The sequence below is a fragment of the Seriola lalandi genome, unplaced genomic scaffold, assembly GCF_002814215.2.
Source record: "Seriola lalandi dorsalis isolate HSWRI2012SDOR001 ecotype SW California unplaced genomic scaffold, Sedor1 jcf7180002054914, whole genome shotgun sequence".
NCBI classification, from domain to species: Eukaryota; Metazoa; Chordata; class Actinopteri; order Carangiformes; family Carangidae; genus Seriola; species Seriola lalandi.
In genome coordinates, this window is record NW_019525466.1 from 93,795 (window position 1) to 111,521 (window position 17,727).

Below are 17,727 nucleotides of genomic sequence, written 5' to 3' on the forward strand. Positions count from 1 at the left end.
AGCTGTGAGCTACATTGTCTCTGGGCCCTCCCACCTCTCGATGCACGGACATGCAGAGCGGAGCACCTCCCTCACCAGTCTGGTTTAAGCTTTCCATGGAAGGACTCCTCTAACCGGACTTACTTCTGTAGTTTGCCCAGCAGAGGAGGAAGTTAAACTGGGGCGGTTCACCTCTCCGCTCCGCGACAGCTGAAAAAAAAAAAAACCCCGAGGAGCCTGAAGTGGTTTCACCTCCGCTTTGAGAAAAACCTCCAACTTTCTTCTGCTGTTGTTGTGTTCCGTGGGGGGTCTTAACTTGATCCGATCCGCCGATCAATCAAGATGTCTCTCCAGACGAGCCAGAAGACGACGACGAGGACCTACCGGACCGTGAACGTGGCGTCTCCGGAGACGGTGACCGGAAAGGTGATCTCGACCGGGTCAGTGTCCCCGATGCCGTACGTGCAGAACGGCTCCTACGAGACGGTGCGGTACCTGATGCCGATGCAGCAGGCCATGCAGCAGCAGTCCTACGTCCTGATGCAGCAGCCTACGGTTCAGCCCATGATGCAGTGTGTGTCCCCGGTGTACCTGCAGAGTATGCCTCACCTGAGCGTCGGCAGCCAGGAGTCCGAAGTGCTTTACCTGCAGCAGAGCACGAGGGATGTGAGTTTATTTTCATTTTATTTCACTTATTTGATAGTTACAATGCAGTCTTACATAGTTTTAGAACAAGGCATGAAACTAATGCTAATTCTCGACTCTACGTAAATAATGTAATTATAACAATCAACAGCAAAAACAACACAGAACAGACAGCACATATAGTTATTATTAAAGATAATATCCTACAATTAGCAACAAAAAACACACATGTATAGTGTAAAATTCTGGCTTTATAACCATCAATATTAGAAACAAAGCGGGAACAAAACTTTCAAGCAGCAGAGCTCATATTATTTGGTTAGTGAAAGAGTCTACAGGCTTAAACCTGCTGCCAGTGAAACTGAAAGACAACATACTCATCCAAACTGCTTTGAGCAACTCCTACAGCCCAATGGTTTTCTTAGAATTAAAGTTTCACTGTGTATGCCACCAATAAACCACCTTTAAACCACCGTATTACCCCCATAAATGAATAAATATCTGTTTAATGTACATATTTCATTCATATGGAAAATTAAATGTGAAAAAAAACAGAACAAAAATATGACTTAAAATAAACACAGATCTTATTGTATAATTGAGTCAATGTGAGGCCCTTCTAGGCTGCAAGTCAACCAGCCATTTAGTTTGTTTCAATAAAATACTCTATGGTTTGATTGTAGTATTTACGATTGTATTAATACATGAAAGTAGTGTTTGTACTTTAGGTTGATCCTCCCATTGTTGCTTTAAGCTGCCTCAACATGGACTCATGAGCAGCTTTCTTTTATTGGACAGAATTTGGAGAGGTGTTGTCCGGTCTCTGTGACGCTCTGAGATCCTCTCCTCTCTGGCTGAACGTGAGGATCAGTCCAGACTTGATGGGTTTTCCCTGGATTGTCTTGAGTAATCGATTCCTGTTAATGTCGCCATCCGTCTCTGTATCTTTTGTTTTGAGTGCGTGTGTCAGTCGAGTTAATCATCACACCCACCTGCTATTAAAACGCCCCAGATAATGCATTAGTTTTTCACTCTCAGCTGTCAGAGCGGGAAAGTGGTCGGCTGCAGGGTGAGAACAGTGTGTGCGTGTGAACCACGTTGCAGCCGTTGCAGAACATTAGCAGTGTGAGCATGTTGTCCATGTAGCACTGACTAATTATTTCTGGCAGTGCGCTTTGAATTTTCACAGCCTCTGATCAGAGATAAACAGGTGAATATGACGGACACACGGCTCAGCTGATGAAGACATGAAATCTTTACTTAAGAAAGTAGAAAACTGACCTTTTCTTATTTTTGTTACGATATATAAATTATTCTAAAATAAGTGTCACATTTCAATAAAGCAAAATTTTGCTTTATGTTTGTTGGCAGGGGACATTTGTTGTATGTTATCTGGAACTGTCAATTAATCAATCACTTGGCGGTTAATTTGACAGTTAAATAATTGCTGGTTTCAGCTTTTCAAATATCAGGATGTGATGCTTTTCTTTGTCATACATGATCGTACACTGAATAACTAGTCTCCAGTTTCCACTCACTGGGTTTGAAAGTGTTTGGCATCTTCCTGACAGAATGAGCTCTAGCTAAGTGAACAGTTTATCTGAGTTATCTCCTCATTGATAAGTTTTTACACGGCACCAATCTGGTCCTGCACCTGCTTAAGTCTCCCCCACCAAACTCTTTCCTGAGCTGTTAATCACTTCCTGAATGCCTCGGCCTTCGCCCCTGGGACGGTTTACACAAGGTCTCTGTTGTAGGCTGAAAAACATTTGAATAATATCCTCACTCCCACTTTTTCCTAGTCTGCTTCCTGTATTTTGGTTTTTATAGAAAAATAGTTCCCCCTGTTTCCTCAGCTCAGCTCATTTTATTGAGTGCAGCAGAATATCGTCAGTACTCGCTGATGATTTACCAATTTGAGTTACTCCTGCTGTTTGAGTCACTGCAGTCAGAGATAAATGCTCATGAGGTGTTTGATTGAGAAGCGATGCCACACCCGTTCTGACTGTGCTGCGGCGGCACACCCAGACATTTGAAGACAAACACATTCTTCCACCTGGATGCACCATGATATACGATTGAGTTTAGTCGACTGGTGGCCTGTATTTTACATTGTGATCCACTATGTTGGTTTTAGAGGCAAATCTGCTGGACAGTTTTTTTTGGTTGGCCAATACACATGTGATCTTACTTCGTCTGAAGTTATTTTGATTGTTATTGGCTCAGGTCCAACTTTCGATTTTGCTAATACCAAGTACCAACATCCTCTTCACACCGCCATGAGGTCACTCTGCTCTAAATTGTAAAATATGTAAGGTTAAAGGTGCATGCAGCACATTTTTTAAAGGGTCAGTTCACGCATTGTTTTTAATTTACATTGGACAGTTTTGTTCCCAATGGAAACTGTTGAGATTTTCAAATATTTTTAATTGTTTCAGTTCTGCTCCATTGTAATTTGGACAGGCCAGTGTCAGAATACAATACAGCAGTTATGTCAGAAATGTCTTTGGCCACAACTTAATAAGAATTAAACTTGATGATGTTGTGTTGTGTTGCCTGGGAGAGAAACAAGTGAGTGACAGTAGCAGTGTTTGAGGTCTTGTTGTGCTGCCACGTAACAATTAAAGGAGCATTATATAAGATCAGGTGGAGTCAGCGTCAACTAGAACTGTTTCTGAAGTCATCCAAAACGAGTCCAAGTCAAGTCTCTAGTAATTTAAAAAAAAAACAAAAAAAAACTACATGTCAACTCTTGGATCTATTAGGACGAGGAACAACAACAAGTTTCAAGTCTCTGAAAACGTCTAAGTTTTCATTCAAACCATGTCACAAAGACACATCCAAGTCAAGTCCCAAGTTAATGAAGTTTCATGTCATGTCTCAAGTCCTCCAAGAGATGTCCCAAGCCAAGAGTCAAGTCACACTGTTAAAAAGTTTCTTTTCTCTCCAAATCCATTCATTTTACTAGGAAATAAATTCTTATAGATTTAGTTGTGTATTATACTGTAAGATGCACCTGATTGATTTCTCAATGAGAAGCTTTAATATATTTAATTTGCGAGTCAGAAGCAATTTGATGTGGGTTTTAAACCATTCTGTCAGACGAAAGCATGAAGATGATGCCTGCGCATGTTGTGCATCTAGTGGCCAGAAACATGAGGTTTATTATTTTCTGGTTCAATCTGACGCTCTCTTCTTTGTCTGTTTCTTTCAGAGCATCAGTGGGAAGTCGTCAGTGTTCAGCCAGTCGTCCAAGAGCCCCGAGCCAAGTGTTGAGGAGGAGGCAAGGACACACACACACACACACACACACACAAACACTATACACAGAACTTCAAATTAATTTCACCAGGAAGCCTCGGCAAAACAGACAGTCTGGCAACTGCACAAATATGCGTCCTTCACTTAGTCTCTCCCCACTGGAGCAAAAGCCTTGCCTTAGTTTAGTTTAGTTTTTTCTTATTTACTACTTTGTGTATTTTGTGATAAAATACAGATACTCAAACATATATGCAAATAAAGTTGAGGATTAGCATGAAAAAGCAAACATCTAATGTCAGCAAAATAAAAATCCTTCAAGCGGAGGCTCCACTGACAGACACAGAAGTCGACGGCCTTTGTGAACATCCAGTTCTCTCAGGCAAATGAGCCTGTAACTTGTCGCAGCAAGTTAAAGATAATCCCACACTGTAAACTGAAGGGAAAGAAGAGCTGCGTCTGCTCTGCAGTCGAGTCCAGCAGGTACAGACTGTGAAAGGGCAGCATTTCATTCATCTTGTTTCAAAATGCATTTATCATATTCGTGTGTAGGACTTTAGTCTAGCTACCAAAATTATACTTTTATTTTGATAAAACTTCCTTTTTTTCCATGTGACAAAAGAGGTGAGATTTCTCAAATATCGGGGGTTGAATAAAACAACAGAAATTGGTTACATTTAGATTAAGATCTTAAACACTTGACTTGAAGTTTTCAATATTTGGTGCTACATACATAATTTGGATGCTACCAAATGGTTAAACGTGACCTAGATGTTATATGTAGGTCACATTCAGCTGAGAATTCTGGGTGTTTTTGGCCTGAAAATGTTTAACTGAAGCAGCGTTTGGCTCTAGTATTAAATATGTTGATAGATTTGATGATAACTGGATGGTCTGGATGTCTTTAGACCTGCAAATCAACACCACCGTGCTCCCTGGGTTTCCTGTACAAGCTTGAGCTGCCCTCATCTCTCTGATCTCCTGTGTCTTCAGCTCAACATTTCTGGTAAAAACCAAAGCCTGCGTTGTGATTCACGGTGTGAAGTGTGATCTTGTAGAAGACGGAGAACAGAAAGAAAGTAAAATATCTGGTGGCTCTGTGCAGACACACCCATCAGCATGAAACCTTCGACATGGGAACAGAAGCGTGATGAACCTCCTCAGTTCAGCCGCGGGTGATTCTCTGCACACGCATGTTCCCTGCGTCGCAGCTCCGCCCAGCCCCCACATTCACACTGTTACAGCAACACTTTGTTCATAATCACAACTGTCGCAACGCTGACAAACCATTCAGGGTGGGTATAAACTCGGGGTGTGTCCGGCCACTTCCCACAGGCCTTTGCTGTGGGTGCGTGCATTCCTTCTTGATTTGAACCTGCAGCGTCATGTATATATGGCTGTTGTCAAAACAGGGAGGTTTCTCTGATTTACAGCAGCTGTCACGGCGCTTTGATGCCGTTTTCGGAGAAAGACCTCACCGCTTTTACAGAGAAATGACAATTGGCTTTTTATTCATTTGTGGCAGCGACGGTCTCATCTGCAGTCCGTCCTCGAAAGAGGTGGTGTCTGCTGAGAGGAAGGTCTTCAAATATCTTTCATACTGGTGTTTCCTCAAATGAAACACGAAGTTATCCAAGTGTAAGCATAGTTGTCACTTAAAGGCCGCAATTATTCTCATTGTCAATTTAGCTATCTTTAGTTCTCAGATGAATTATTTAGTTTATAAAATGTTAGAGAATAATGAAAAATGTCCATTCCAGTCTTTTAAAGCCCAATGTGTCGGCTTCACAGTCCAAACATATGAACATCTTTAGTTGTGAAACAGAAAAGCAGCAAATTGTCACAAGTTGTGGTCAGCTTTTTCTTTTTTTTTCTTTGTTTTTTGGTGATGCACTATTGTTTCAGCTCTCAGCTCAGTTGAGTTCCTCTCCTTATTGTCTTACAAGAGGAAAAACCTTTTACAACGCGGCAGATCCAAGTACAGTAAAAACAGAGTAAAAAAAAAAGGACTAGATAAGAGATTAAACACGATTCAACAGCACTGTCTGTGCAAAGGTCCGTAACGAAACTGCAACAAACGGGAACAAGGATCAGATAAAGTGATAGGCTGAATTTTTGTGCTATTTTTGGATGAAGTGCATTTACTGCACGTGACAAGGTGTCCTCTGCTTCTTCATCTTCTTCATCTTCTTCTCTTTTGAACTATGGGAAGAGTTGCCTTGTAATTACACTCTGAGGTTTTTAATCTTCCCCCGTCTGTCATCGTCTGCTGGACTCGCTGCCGCCTCTAATCCGTTTCTGCTGCAGCTCGCTCGGTCTCTGCTCGGTCTTGTGTCAGGTACAACTTCGGAAAATAATGTGGGCCGTCAGACTGATTCCCACTGAGCTTTAGGCGGGAACTGCAGAGTGACGACAAGCTAATATTAAACTGTATTCACGTTGGTGAACAGTCATAGTGCTTTACAGAGTCGAAAGGTGTCAAATAACAGCTGTCATAACATGAAGTATAATGACAAAAGGCCAAATTCATTTTCATGAGAAAACTAATTTTAGCATTTTTAAAGTTAAACTGCAGCGATAGAGATGGATGATGTGTAACACACCCTGTGAGATTTGGAAGGATCCCACATGACTGTATGAAGGGGTGAGGTGAAGTACCACAAACTGTATGTTGTCATTACTTATAAAAATAAATGGGACCTGTTTCACAAGTTGCATAATGTGGCGTTACAGCGCTGTTTTCTTTGGATTTTTGCCTACATCCAAACAACAGAGATACATTTACAATTCAAGACGTTTTAGAATTATAAACGCACAATACGTGGATTTTGCCTTTGCAGTCAGCCGTTACAAAGAATGACACCACGACAATGTGACAACACCGTCCAGGTTGATGCTTTTTCATGGTCTTGCTTGGAGTCTTTTGACGACAGTGACAGAAAACTATGTTGCTAAAATCAACACCGTCATTTATTAACAATGGGGATCAGCGATGGCTGTCAGAGTGGAAGGCGTGGTGAACTCACAACGCCAAAAAATACCAACTCTGAGAAACTGAATCTCACAACAGAGGCCGACAGAGATGAAGACAAACACAGCATCTCCGTGTGTCAGACATGAACACAAAAATAAAAAAATACCTTGTATTATATTTATTATCAGCTGATTCTCCACAATAACTCCTCGGTGGACGTGGCAGATCAAAAACTGAACTGTGTTAAACAGTTTTCCTTCTTTTGAGCAAAATGAACCATGACACACGGTCACGCTCAGTCCTCCTCTCCCGTGATTGGTCGACACATTCCTTACAGATCAGGCTGTAGCTCTGCCTGCAGCTGTTGCCAGATGATTTCAGGTCTGTACAGAACTGTACATGTTAGAAAGTAAATCACCTACCAGAGACGGGCTTTATTATCCATTCTTATGCAGTAAGGTATGGATTTCCCATAATGCAAAACAAATAATGGAAAAACAACACAGCTGTTGCTTTTCTCTCAATATCGCATCTACACCATATGTGGGCACATGCGATCCAGTGGAGGGAAATCTTAATGCTACTGCACATAATGACGTTTAGACAGTAGTGCGCTTTCAGCTTTGTGGCAGCCGCTTGTGTTCGACCCCCGTGCACAAAGCTGGGGCCATAAAGAAACGGTTTTCCCAGTTTAATGTGGAAGAAAGTTGGCTGGGCTGCACAGAGCCCTGGCCTCCATCTCAATCTGCAACTCCAGATTATTTTCACCATCAATTATTTTCGCAATTCAATTATTTGTGCAGTCAATGAAATGTCACAAAAAATATATAACGCTGTGAAAAGAAGCAAATCCTCACATCAGAGAATCTGCAATCTGAGAATATTTGACATTTTTGGCTCAACTAATCGATTTTAATAGTTTCGGCTCTGAACTGGAATAATGACTGTATGTCAGGACTTATCACGCAACATCATTTATGCTCTTATGGCTCAATGGGAACTAATCCCTGCAGCCTGGTACCGAGAGCGGAGGCTGTTGTGGCAGCAGCACTGGAGAAAACCACTTTATTGTGATTGACAAATGATTAAACTCTGTTCAGTTGATGGTTAAGGTTCAGCGGAGGCAACATCGTGCGTCAGCAGCGTTTGCCTGAGGACGTTTGTCGATCTGTGGCTCAGGCGCATTTTAAAATTTTTGACAAGTGATTTCTCATATGATCCAGAGCGACAGCAGCAGGAGTGACGCGCTGGATCTTCCACGCTGTGTAAACAGTCAGTGTCGTGGAGGTCAAAGTGTCACTGCTCCGCTGAGAGAGGAGCTTGTTGAGTTGAGTGAAAGGTTCAGGTTTAAGTGTGACTAAGTAGGATTGTTGTTGACGGACATGTTTGCTAAGTTTTTTTTTTTTTTTTCCCCACACAGCGAGCAGCACGTTAAAGCGTCTGCTGTCAGATTTGCACGACACTCTGTTTTTGTGTGCCTCTCTGATCAGCTGCTTCCTGAGAGGCTTTTCTCACCACTGCAGGGTATGTGAAGTATTCAGAGTTAATTACAGGACAGTGAACGAGAGGCAAGAACACCTGGTGGGACGGCATGTTTTTAAAGTTTACTAGTTTCTGAGCCAAACGCAGCCTTCCTCCTTCTCCTGCACATAAAGTGACTCTGTATCTGTCGGGAGTTGATTTGTAGCTTCAACAACTCACTCAAACCTTGCAAGATTTGCACCTGACTTACGGGTTTGCGACCATGTTTTTCAGATCAGAGCTCAGAGACGAGATCTGTGTTCTCTTGTTACAGTGTTGTGAGGGAGATAAACGATACTCCCATCTCCTGATGAACACAAACAGTCGACTGAGCTCACTGACTTGTGTTCATTCAGGTTCACACAGCCGGGGGGGAGTTATCTGTGTGTTTTCGTCTTATCGCATCTGTACGCCGTCTATTGCTGATAAACGCCTGCGTTTCTGAAGCCATCACGCCGCTGATGTCACTGAGTTACGGCCTCGTGGTAGAAACAGTTTGTATCTGCACATCGTTGGTAAAATGGCGGTATGTGTTTGTTTTGGTCGGTGCGTAACTCAGTACTGCAGAAGGTGAAAATGTGCTTATTTCACAATGCTGCGTAACGGGTCTAACACATCTGCAGCTGCAGCTCTCTGATTGGGTCTGATCGCTCGACCTGCTGCCCCACATCTGACACTAATCTCACTACCACAGGTGGTTTTTCCCACACACACAGAACCTCCCCTCTTTGATTGATGTTTTTTTTTTCCTTCAGTGCCGAAATGTGTTGCTATGGTGACACCTGGAGCACATCCAGCTGTGATAATGGCTGCTGGAAAGGCTTCGCTTGGCATTTCATCAGAGCGCTTCCTTTTGGTTTCTAGAAAAATGTGGTGAACAAATCATTTTGTACCTTTATGTCCTTCATGTTAAAACTGGCCTCAAAATAATGTTGCGTCACTGCCCTAAGGAGCAAGTTCCCATCAGAATTCTGTTACATAACTAGCGTCTGTGGAAGGCTTGATGCTGTGAGCAGGTGTTGCAGACGCACCTGTCCAATCATTACATGAACTTTAGAGGTTAGAACAGCAGGAGTCCGTGAAAACACAGATTAGAAAATCCACAAACATCCTGCTTGTACAGATGTGGAGTCCCTGTTGAGTTGTTTTGCTTTTTTATTCCCTGACTCAACATCTGAATTTAAATAAACTTGCTGATTACTTTGTGTCAGAGGAATCTGTGCTGTCGGTTTGATGCTTGATGCTTCAGAACCAGGTGACACGGTCTCGAGTTGAACAGTTGCGGCCTCTGGTTTGAATCACTGGCTGCAGTTAAATAAAAACTGGAGTGGTTTCTGGCTTCGTGCAAAGCTGGGCAGAGTGTAGCGTCACTCGTGAACAAGATCACAAGGTGTGTCAGTTCCTTCATTTTGCTGACTCTCATCCCGGCGGCTTCACACCCGGCTGCAAACCGCCCCAATGCACGTTGAAGATCACGGTCTGATGAAGTCAGTTGATCTGCGCTCTGACCCTCAGCTATGGTCAGGAGCTCTGAGTAGAGACTCCGAATAAAGACCGATACAATGAGATCTTCACTGCGCGGGGGGGGGACACACGACGGGACTGGACTCCGTCTTATAGGCAAGAAAGGAACCAGTTGAGGTGGTTCGGACATCTGATTTGGACGCCTCCTGGCTGCCTTCCTCTGGATTTTTTCTGGGGTAGACCCAGAACTCATATCCCATCTGGGCAGGGAACGTCTCAGGATCCGCCAGGAGCTGGAAAACTTCACTGGGGAGAAAATTTGAATCCTATCATGTAACCTTCTAAAAACAGGTATTAAATTCTTCCCTCATGTTCCGTCTTGTTCTTCAAACAAGTGATAAAAATCTGCCAGTGCAGGAAGAATTCTTTGTTTTTTTTCAGTATAAATCAACATTTTTTTTCCCCCCCTTGTATCTTTATACGTCTGCATTTCTAATTTTGGAAAATACTGGACCCCCCCGCACGCACACGCACACGCACGCACGCACACACACACACACACACACACACACACACACACACACACACACACACACACACACACACACACACCAAAGAGGGCCTGACATGGTGAAGAGGTGATGTGATGATGTATTGGGTGTAGATATTAGATTACTGGTCCTTTGGGTTCAGTCAGGTTCTGGTGATGATTGGTTCGTTTGTTTGTGTTTGAACAGGAAGTTGCTGCTCTGCTTTTTGTTTCCTTATTTGTCAACATTTACCTGTAAATAACACCTGAGGTCATATCACAGAGGAACATGAAACTTATCTCAACCTCTTACTGTAGTTCTTCAACTGGAGTGGCAACACTGGTTTTGTTGCATGCAAGAGACTTCATGTGCATATTACCACACTTTTACTACACAACGATTATTACAGATATTTAGGGCTGCAAATAATTAATTTGTCATTGTCTTTTTCTAATTTATTGATCTGAAAATCTGCTGAATCTGAAATCTGCCATTTCAGTTAAAGATTTATGCAAAACAACTTTTATTTTGCAAAAAAAAAAAAAAAAGCTCTTCCTTGGATCCAGGGCTGCTCTGTTATCTCTGTGGTGTCACTCTTTTCTAGGTCAGTCTACCTTTTATACACACACACACACACACACACACACACACACACACACACACACACACACACACACACACACACACTCTTCTGCTGCAACCCTAACCCACTGGCCTCTCACTATGAGGTTGTTGTTTTCCTCCCTCACATTCTACACAGCAGTATGAGCTCAGCTCTGCGGAGGTTCCCTGGAATTTCGCGTCTGCAGGTTAACTGCATGTTAAACTCTGTCAGAGTCGACCCGAGGCATTTTTATCATGTTTCCTGATCCTGACGATAGTGGTGACCTCCGAGACCTTACTCACAGAATTAAACTCATAGAGAAGTGATTGGCAGAGTTCCAGCTCCGCAGAGAATGAACTCTTTTATTTTGGACACACCACATGCACATTAAGGTCAGACTGTTAACCTTACATAGCTCCATTGTCAGGAAATTCATTTACGATATTCACGGTCTAAGGTCCAATATTTTTTTACTAACATATGACAGTGGGATAAATGCTAAGTTTAACCACCAACTCATTGTCAGAGCTGGAAGCTGCCGGTATGTCTGGTGAAAACGAGCCGGTCCTCCTCGCCCTTCGTCTCCAGACTGCTTCAGGTCTGTCTGTGGTCTCTACTCTCCCTTTCACTGCAGGAATGACAGGCATGTAACCGTGGCAGCCACAGCCCTGCAGCGCTTGGACACACCCACCTCCATGTGAGCATAGGCTTCACATGTGTACACTTAACTTACCCTCCCTGTGTCTCTTCAGTTTGCATTTAATGTTTAAGAATGAAGATAAAAGCTCCTGGTGAAAAAAGTCTTTGGTCCTGCTGTGAGGTTTGAATCCAGGTTTCCACCACTTTTCAATTCAAGTGAATATGTCTGGATAGAAAGAACACTTGTTTTAAGGGGCTTGAGTTCCCACTGACTGTGATTTAGTCAGATTTGACTTGCAAAAGTAAAACACTGACTTTTTAGGCGCAGACAAAAGAAGCATTCTTGTCCCCGAACAACATAACAGGTTCCCAGCAGGAATCAAATTCCTAACAGCCTCTTTTAGTGTCACTTTGTGCTCACTGTGGGGTTTACTCCCGTCTACAATACTTGAGCTTGTTTTGGTTTCAGTGTTGGAATCAGACCTGTGATCTTTCAGGCCTTTTAGCTGCACCTCCGCCTGTTTTGTTCCTCCCTCCTGTAGCGCTTCCTTTCTTTCTTTTTTTTTTTTTTTTCAATGTGAATGTAACTCCTGTGCCAGTGTTTCCTGGTAGTAGTGACATCATTGTTTAGTCTTTCTGCTATTGACCCTGCTGCATGAGTCGTGGCTACGGGAGGTACAAAGGGCAACTGTTTTCTGAACTACCAGTTTATCAGGAACATCGGTCTAAAGCAATTAGATACAAACAAAACAATCCTGCAATAAACCTTATATTTAAGAAGAATATAATGTTCAGTTTTTGCTGGCACTATATCAGGAGTGGTGGTGGTGACATGTTTGGCTGCATTATATCTATGAAATGTAAGGAAAATCTCCATCACAATCACCAAGAGCACAAGATGACATCATCAGATGACAAAGATGTTAAGTTTACACTGATATAAAACAGAGAAAATCAGCAATTCTTCACATTTGAAAAGTTGGAATTAGATGATTTTTGGCAGAGGCGGACAAACCCCCTCAGCACAATGAACCCCCCTCATACACAGTGTCAACAAAAACTGAACATGATCTTGAAGTGCCGCCAGGCTCCGTGTGGGTCTTGGTGGCCCTCCAATGGCACAATAGTGTTTAACTTCCCTTGATGGGAAATTGTAGCCCCCCCCCGGCTCCTGTGGAATCTGGTTTGATTGCTCAGCACAGTTTTGGATATTTGAGAAGACGAGACATCAGACAAAGCTTTTCTTTGCCAGAGGTGAAACCAGGATAAAAAACCAAATAAAACTATGTAGGTTAATTTATCCAGCTGAGCATGGATGACTTGTTCAATTCAGAAAGATACTGTATATGGATCTCTTTATATGTATAGTTCCCTATACATTTCCTTGTAATTTGAGTAGCAAACTACTATCAGGATCATTTAGTGTTGCCATTACAAGTATTAACTGAAAATCCTGGATTTTATCTTAAGTGAAACTCCGCCTTGAACTGGCTCAACGCTGGTTTTGCTTCAGAATTTTTCCAACACAATAATAAATAATTCACTTTAATGCAGCTGTCTCCAGCGGGGGAAAGCAACCCTCTTGTTTTGCATTTGTTTCTATCACCTCCTTTCTTGTAGTGAAGTTAGCATGCTAACCAGCTAGTCCCGGCCTGGTCTGACTGTCTCTTCATTTCCCGATACCGAGTCACTGTAGCGTGCAGACTAGTAGCGCTGCTCAGAGAACGTATTATAACTTCTTGTATTGTAAACACAGCAATGGCTGAAGCTCTTGCCAACGCTGGTAAGTAAACAGCTGTTAATGCTAACGTTAGCTATGTAGCGATAGCAAAACTTACAAATAGCTCCTTTAAATCTTTAGGGTCATTTCAAATATTGATGTAGATATAGCAGCTATGGTTGTTAATTTAGTGCTGTGCATGTTCAGTGTTAAAATGTTTGCTGGGATGAATGTGAGAGTTAACACCCACTATGTTAAAGCAGGTGCATCCTGGGACACAGATGCTCTAGTTTTTCATGCTAGGGAAAAAAAAAAAATCATGCACCTGCTTTTATCTGAGCAATTAATTCAACAGAAACATTAATGTCTATAATCAGACCCAGAGCAAGTCATTAATATGTTATTATTATATTTGAAACCCGTCCACCAGCCCTAATGATATATTACATTTACAGGGACAGGTAGGGTTAAGGCTAGCGTTACACACCCTGCAACAAAAACAGCTGCACCCTGCAATAAATTTGAGGATGAGGGTTAAATGAGGCCAAAAGAGTCAATTAACAAACAGGCTTGTCAACCAACCAGTCTTTCACACAGAAAAAGAAGCGCCAAACTTCATTCCTCACTATTTATGAGATTTAATCTCACTCAGGACTCCGATCTTCCCTAAACTGAAAGGCTTCAGACGTGAGCGATAATATCGTCTTGTTGTTCCTAGATGGTTGTCAACGTCTGGTGGGTGTAACTGAGAGGAAATGATTTTTAAAGTGCTAACAACCAGCTTTCTAACAAAGAACACGAAGACAGAGGAAAAGAGCCTGAAACAAGACAATACAAACATTATGAACAATGCCGGCGTTTACCACCTGTCTGTCCGCAAACTTAAGAGTTTGACAGACGGGGTGTTTGAAGAGAGTGAAGGTACTTTCTGTGTGAGGAGTACACACAGCAGCTCAGCTCAGTGTGGCGTTAGATAACAGGTTGTGCAACAATTGTTTCTGTTGCCACATGTAGATAAGAGCAGGTGATGGGTGTGTTTGGCTCAGATCACATGTAGGTGGTGTAGGAGTGTGGGAGCACAGTGTGGCAGTTGGAGGTCCTGGGTCCTCAGGTTCTGATTTTCTTGGGTTGGTCGAGGTTCTTTAGTTCCAGTAAAGGAAATTTGAATAATGTAGCATAAAATAATATTTCTGATAATAGTGTGCTTCAAACTTGGTGGATGTGTAGTTTCAAGAACCTTTCCTGCTTCGTCATGATAATAGCCCTTGTGTACAAAGCCAGATCCATAAAGACAAGGCTTTCCCCTTACCTAGTCTTGACTTTAACTGCATCTCACACCTCTGTGATAAACTGAAACTCCGAATACGATCGCTTTCCCTTAATGTGCTTCCAGCCCGGTTCCAAAATCTGATGAAAGCCTGCAACCAGAAAACCGTCCACATATTTTTGTAATTCCTCTAAACTGGCGATTGTCAACAACATGGTTGCAACCCAGTCTCGGTCCTTGTGTTCATTGCAAAGCCGAAAAGATGTTATCTAATCTGAACCTAGCACAGATTGCTCTAAATGAGAAGCTGGCGCTGCTCGCTCTGATGGGAGTTCTTTTGTGTGTGTCCACACAAGACAGATGATGTACATGAGAATATTTTGGCTCATCAACAAAGACAAACAACTAGAGGAGGACTCAGAGAGCGCAGACCTTCACCAAGGCCGATGTCAACATACACCAGACTAACTCTTAGTAAATGATCTGGATCTGTCTCATTATTGAATGGGTTCTTCCTTGGCTCATTCACCATCAAATTATGTGCAAATCGGTTCAGTACTTTTTGCTTGTAATCCTGCTGAAAAACAAACAAACAGAACCTCCTTTGTTGGAGGTAATACTGTATAATTACTGTAGTAAAATGATAGGAAACTAATAGAAGTCTGGAGGTCAAGAGCTAAAACTAGAAACTAGACATAGTGCTAACTTCAAACAGAACTTATGAACAGACTAATTAAAAATGTGTTTCCCTGCAGGAGGAAGAGGAGGAGGAGGAGGAGGAGGAGGAGACGGTGGAGGTGGAGGAGGTAGAGATCGTCAACGTCATACAGCAGAAGCCGGTAGAAAAGATCCTCATCAAGGAGGTGCCTCAGCCGGCGAAGATGGACACGCGTTACTTCGGCGAGCTGCTGGCCGACGTCTACAGGAAGAACTGCGACATCCACTCCTGCATCTCGGAGCACGTGTCCAAGATCCGCGGACAGTAAGTGATAGAAGTTACTCAGCAAACCCGGAGGTGAGGCGTCACAGGCAGGTGGTGTTTGTACTGGGGCCGCTTTCACAAAGATATTTCAGACTGGTCTGTAGTGTTGGTCCAGTCTTAATTTTGCTCATAGTCGAATGCAAGTCAGAGTGTTTATTGTTTCACTCTTCGCTGAATTTCCCAAGTAAAACGTCCCTGTAACGGTTGAATTCTTCCAAAAGACAAATATTTTCTGCTGGGGTAAATAGAGCTGAGCTGTTTTTCGGTTGGCCATTTTTTTTTATTTTAAAAAAGTCTTAATTTGCCCAGAATTCATTGCACCACAGTCCAGCTTAAGATAGACAAGAACTAAACTGCCCCTGTAGCGGGTCTGGGCCTGGATATCCTGCTACAGGCGCCAATTTTCCTGCTTTCCTGTGGATTCGTTGGGTGTGAACAGAGTTTCATGTGATGATATCACTAACGGTCTAGTTCTATTATCCTGGCAAATAGGCAAATAGATTCCTCGTCAGCAGCTGTGGGATATCGCCATGGAGATAGACGCATGGTTTGGCGTTAGTATCCTGAGCGGCAAGCTCCAACAGGTCCGAGGCGAGTTTCGGTTGATTTCCTGCCCTTGTAATTGCTGCAGTTTCTTACCTCACACTGGTTCTGCAGACTCGGCAGGTCCGGTCCTGAATGAGACATCAGCCACAAAGTCTTAATCCTCCAAATCCCATGAAAAGACCAAACCAACAACGAATGTATCCGACTACCAGAGGCCTCATTTATAAAACAGTGCATGGGATTCAAACTAAAAGTGTTCCTTTTGTAAATCACAAAGAACTTGCACGCACATGGATCAGCCTCATATCCCGTCCCCCATACGCCCACTTTCAAACCTCAATGCAAAGCATCTCATGAATCCTGATGCATATAAATGATGGTTGTTATGGTTCTTTACGATCCTGACATCCACCTCAACCACAAGCACGGGGTGGATCAAGAACATTTTGTTTGGTGTGAGGCCGATCCTCTGTGCCATATTTTGCCAAACAGCACACGCCCTGATAATCTGGCAGACTCTTTTGGCACAAGCACGGACATCATTGTAGCGTATATCCTCTAAATGCGGTGAGCAGCCACAGCCTGCGGCAGGGTGGGGGTGGCCAGCGCACCTGCAGGTTATATAACAGAGTAATTGTACAAGGAACAAGATGTATCGACTACTCATTTAATAATCCCGTCCAAAACTGCAGGCATTATTGAACTCAGGGAGGATGCAATATTTCAGACCTAGGACGAACAGGAAAACATTATGTAGTGTGTGTGTGTGACACACACACATTTTTGTGCTCACAATATGATAAATACATAAAACACACCCACTGTGTTCTGTCTCAGTGTCTGGTTGAGACCCTGTTGACTTAAGACTCTGAGTCACTGAGACACAATCAGTTGAGTGAACCCTGTACACTCAAACACACACACACACACACTCAAACACACGCACACACACACACACACACACACACGTCTCAGGTCTGTTCCAGTCATGTTGTCGCTCTCTCATCCTCATTGTTTGTCTTTCCTCTCTGTGTGTTACAGGAAACACAAGCTGGATCTCAGCAGTGACAAGGTGAGAAACAGACCTGCATCACTCACATCTGATAAATAAATCTGCGAACACAAACAACTTCATCACTAAACTAGGAATGCAAAAACAAACAGGATGGAGAAACAAACAACAGCACTTTAATGTTTAATGGCTCAGTGTTTGAACATTTTCTCACCTTTGTTTAGTTGTTTGATTCTTTGTGTGTTTGCTCCAGTAGTTCAGGCAGCAAACACTTTCTCAACAATACAAGTAATCAATTTAGATGTGTGGAAATTTGATTTCTCTTCATTCTCCAATGGTGTGATTTTACTCAGTTGTTTTACTTGTGTGTGTGTGTGTGTGTGTGTGTTCAGGTGGAGAAAGAGGAGGTGGAGGCTTTGATTCCCAAAGGAACCACTGAACTGACCAAACAACAAATCCGCTACCTGCTGCAGGTGAGTGACAGATTAAACACACTTACCTATCAGACCAGTGTCTGAGATACTGTATTCTCTCTCTCTCTCTCTCTCTCTCTCACATCTGGTTTGGCTTCTCAGTGAGAGGAAGG

At 42.8% G+C, this 17,727-nt stretch overlaps 1 protein-coding gene across 2 annotated transcripts in view; it reads left to right on the top strand.

Moving 5' to 3' along the window:
• Positions 1 to 67: 67 nt before the first annotated feature.
• The window catches only part of pof1b (POF1B actin binding protein), a 24,152-nt gene continuing 6,492 nt past the window's right edge, over positions 68 to 17,727 (top strand). For both annotated transcript variants that reach the window (XM_087169776.1, XM_087169777.1), the window contains exons 1-5: positions 68 to 645; positions 3,839 to 3,907; positions 15,357 to 15,583; positions 17,171 to 17,201; positions 17,534 to 17,614. In XM_087169776.1, coding sequence (XP_087025902.1) covers positions 322 to 645; positions 3,839 to 3,907; positions 15,357 to 15,583; positions 17,171 to 17,201; positions 17,534 to 17,614 — 732 coding nt within the window. In that variant the 5' untranslated portion in view covers positions 68 to 321. The remainder of the gene's footprint in view (positions 646 to 3,838; positions 3,908 to 15,356; positions 15,584 to 17,170; positions 17,202 to 17,533; positions 17,615 to 17,727) is intronic.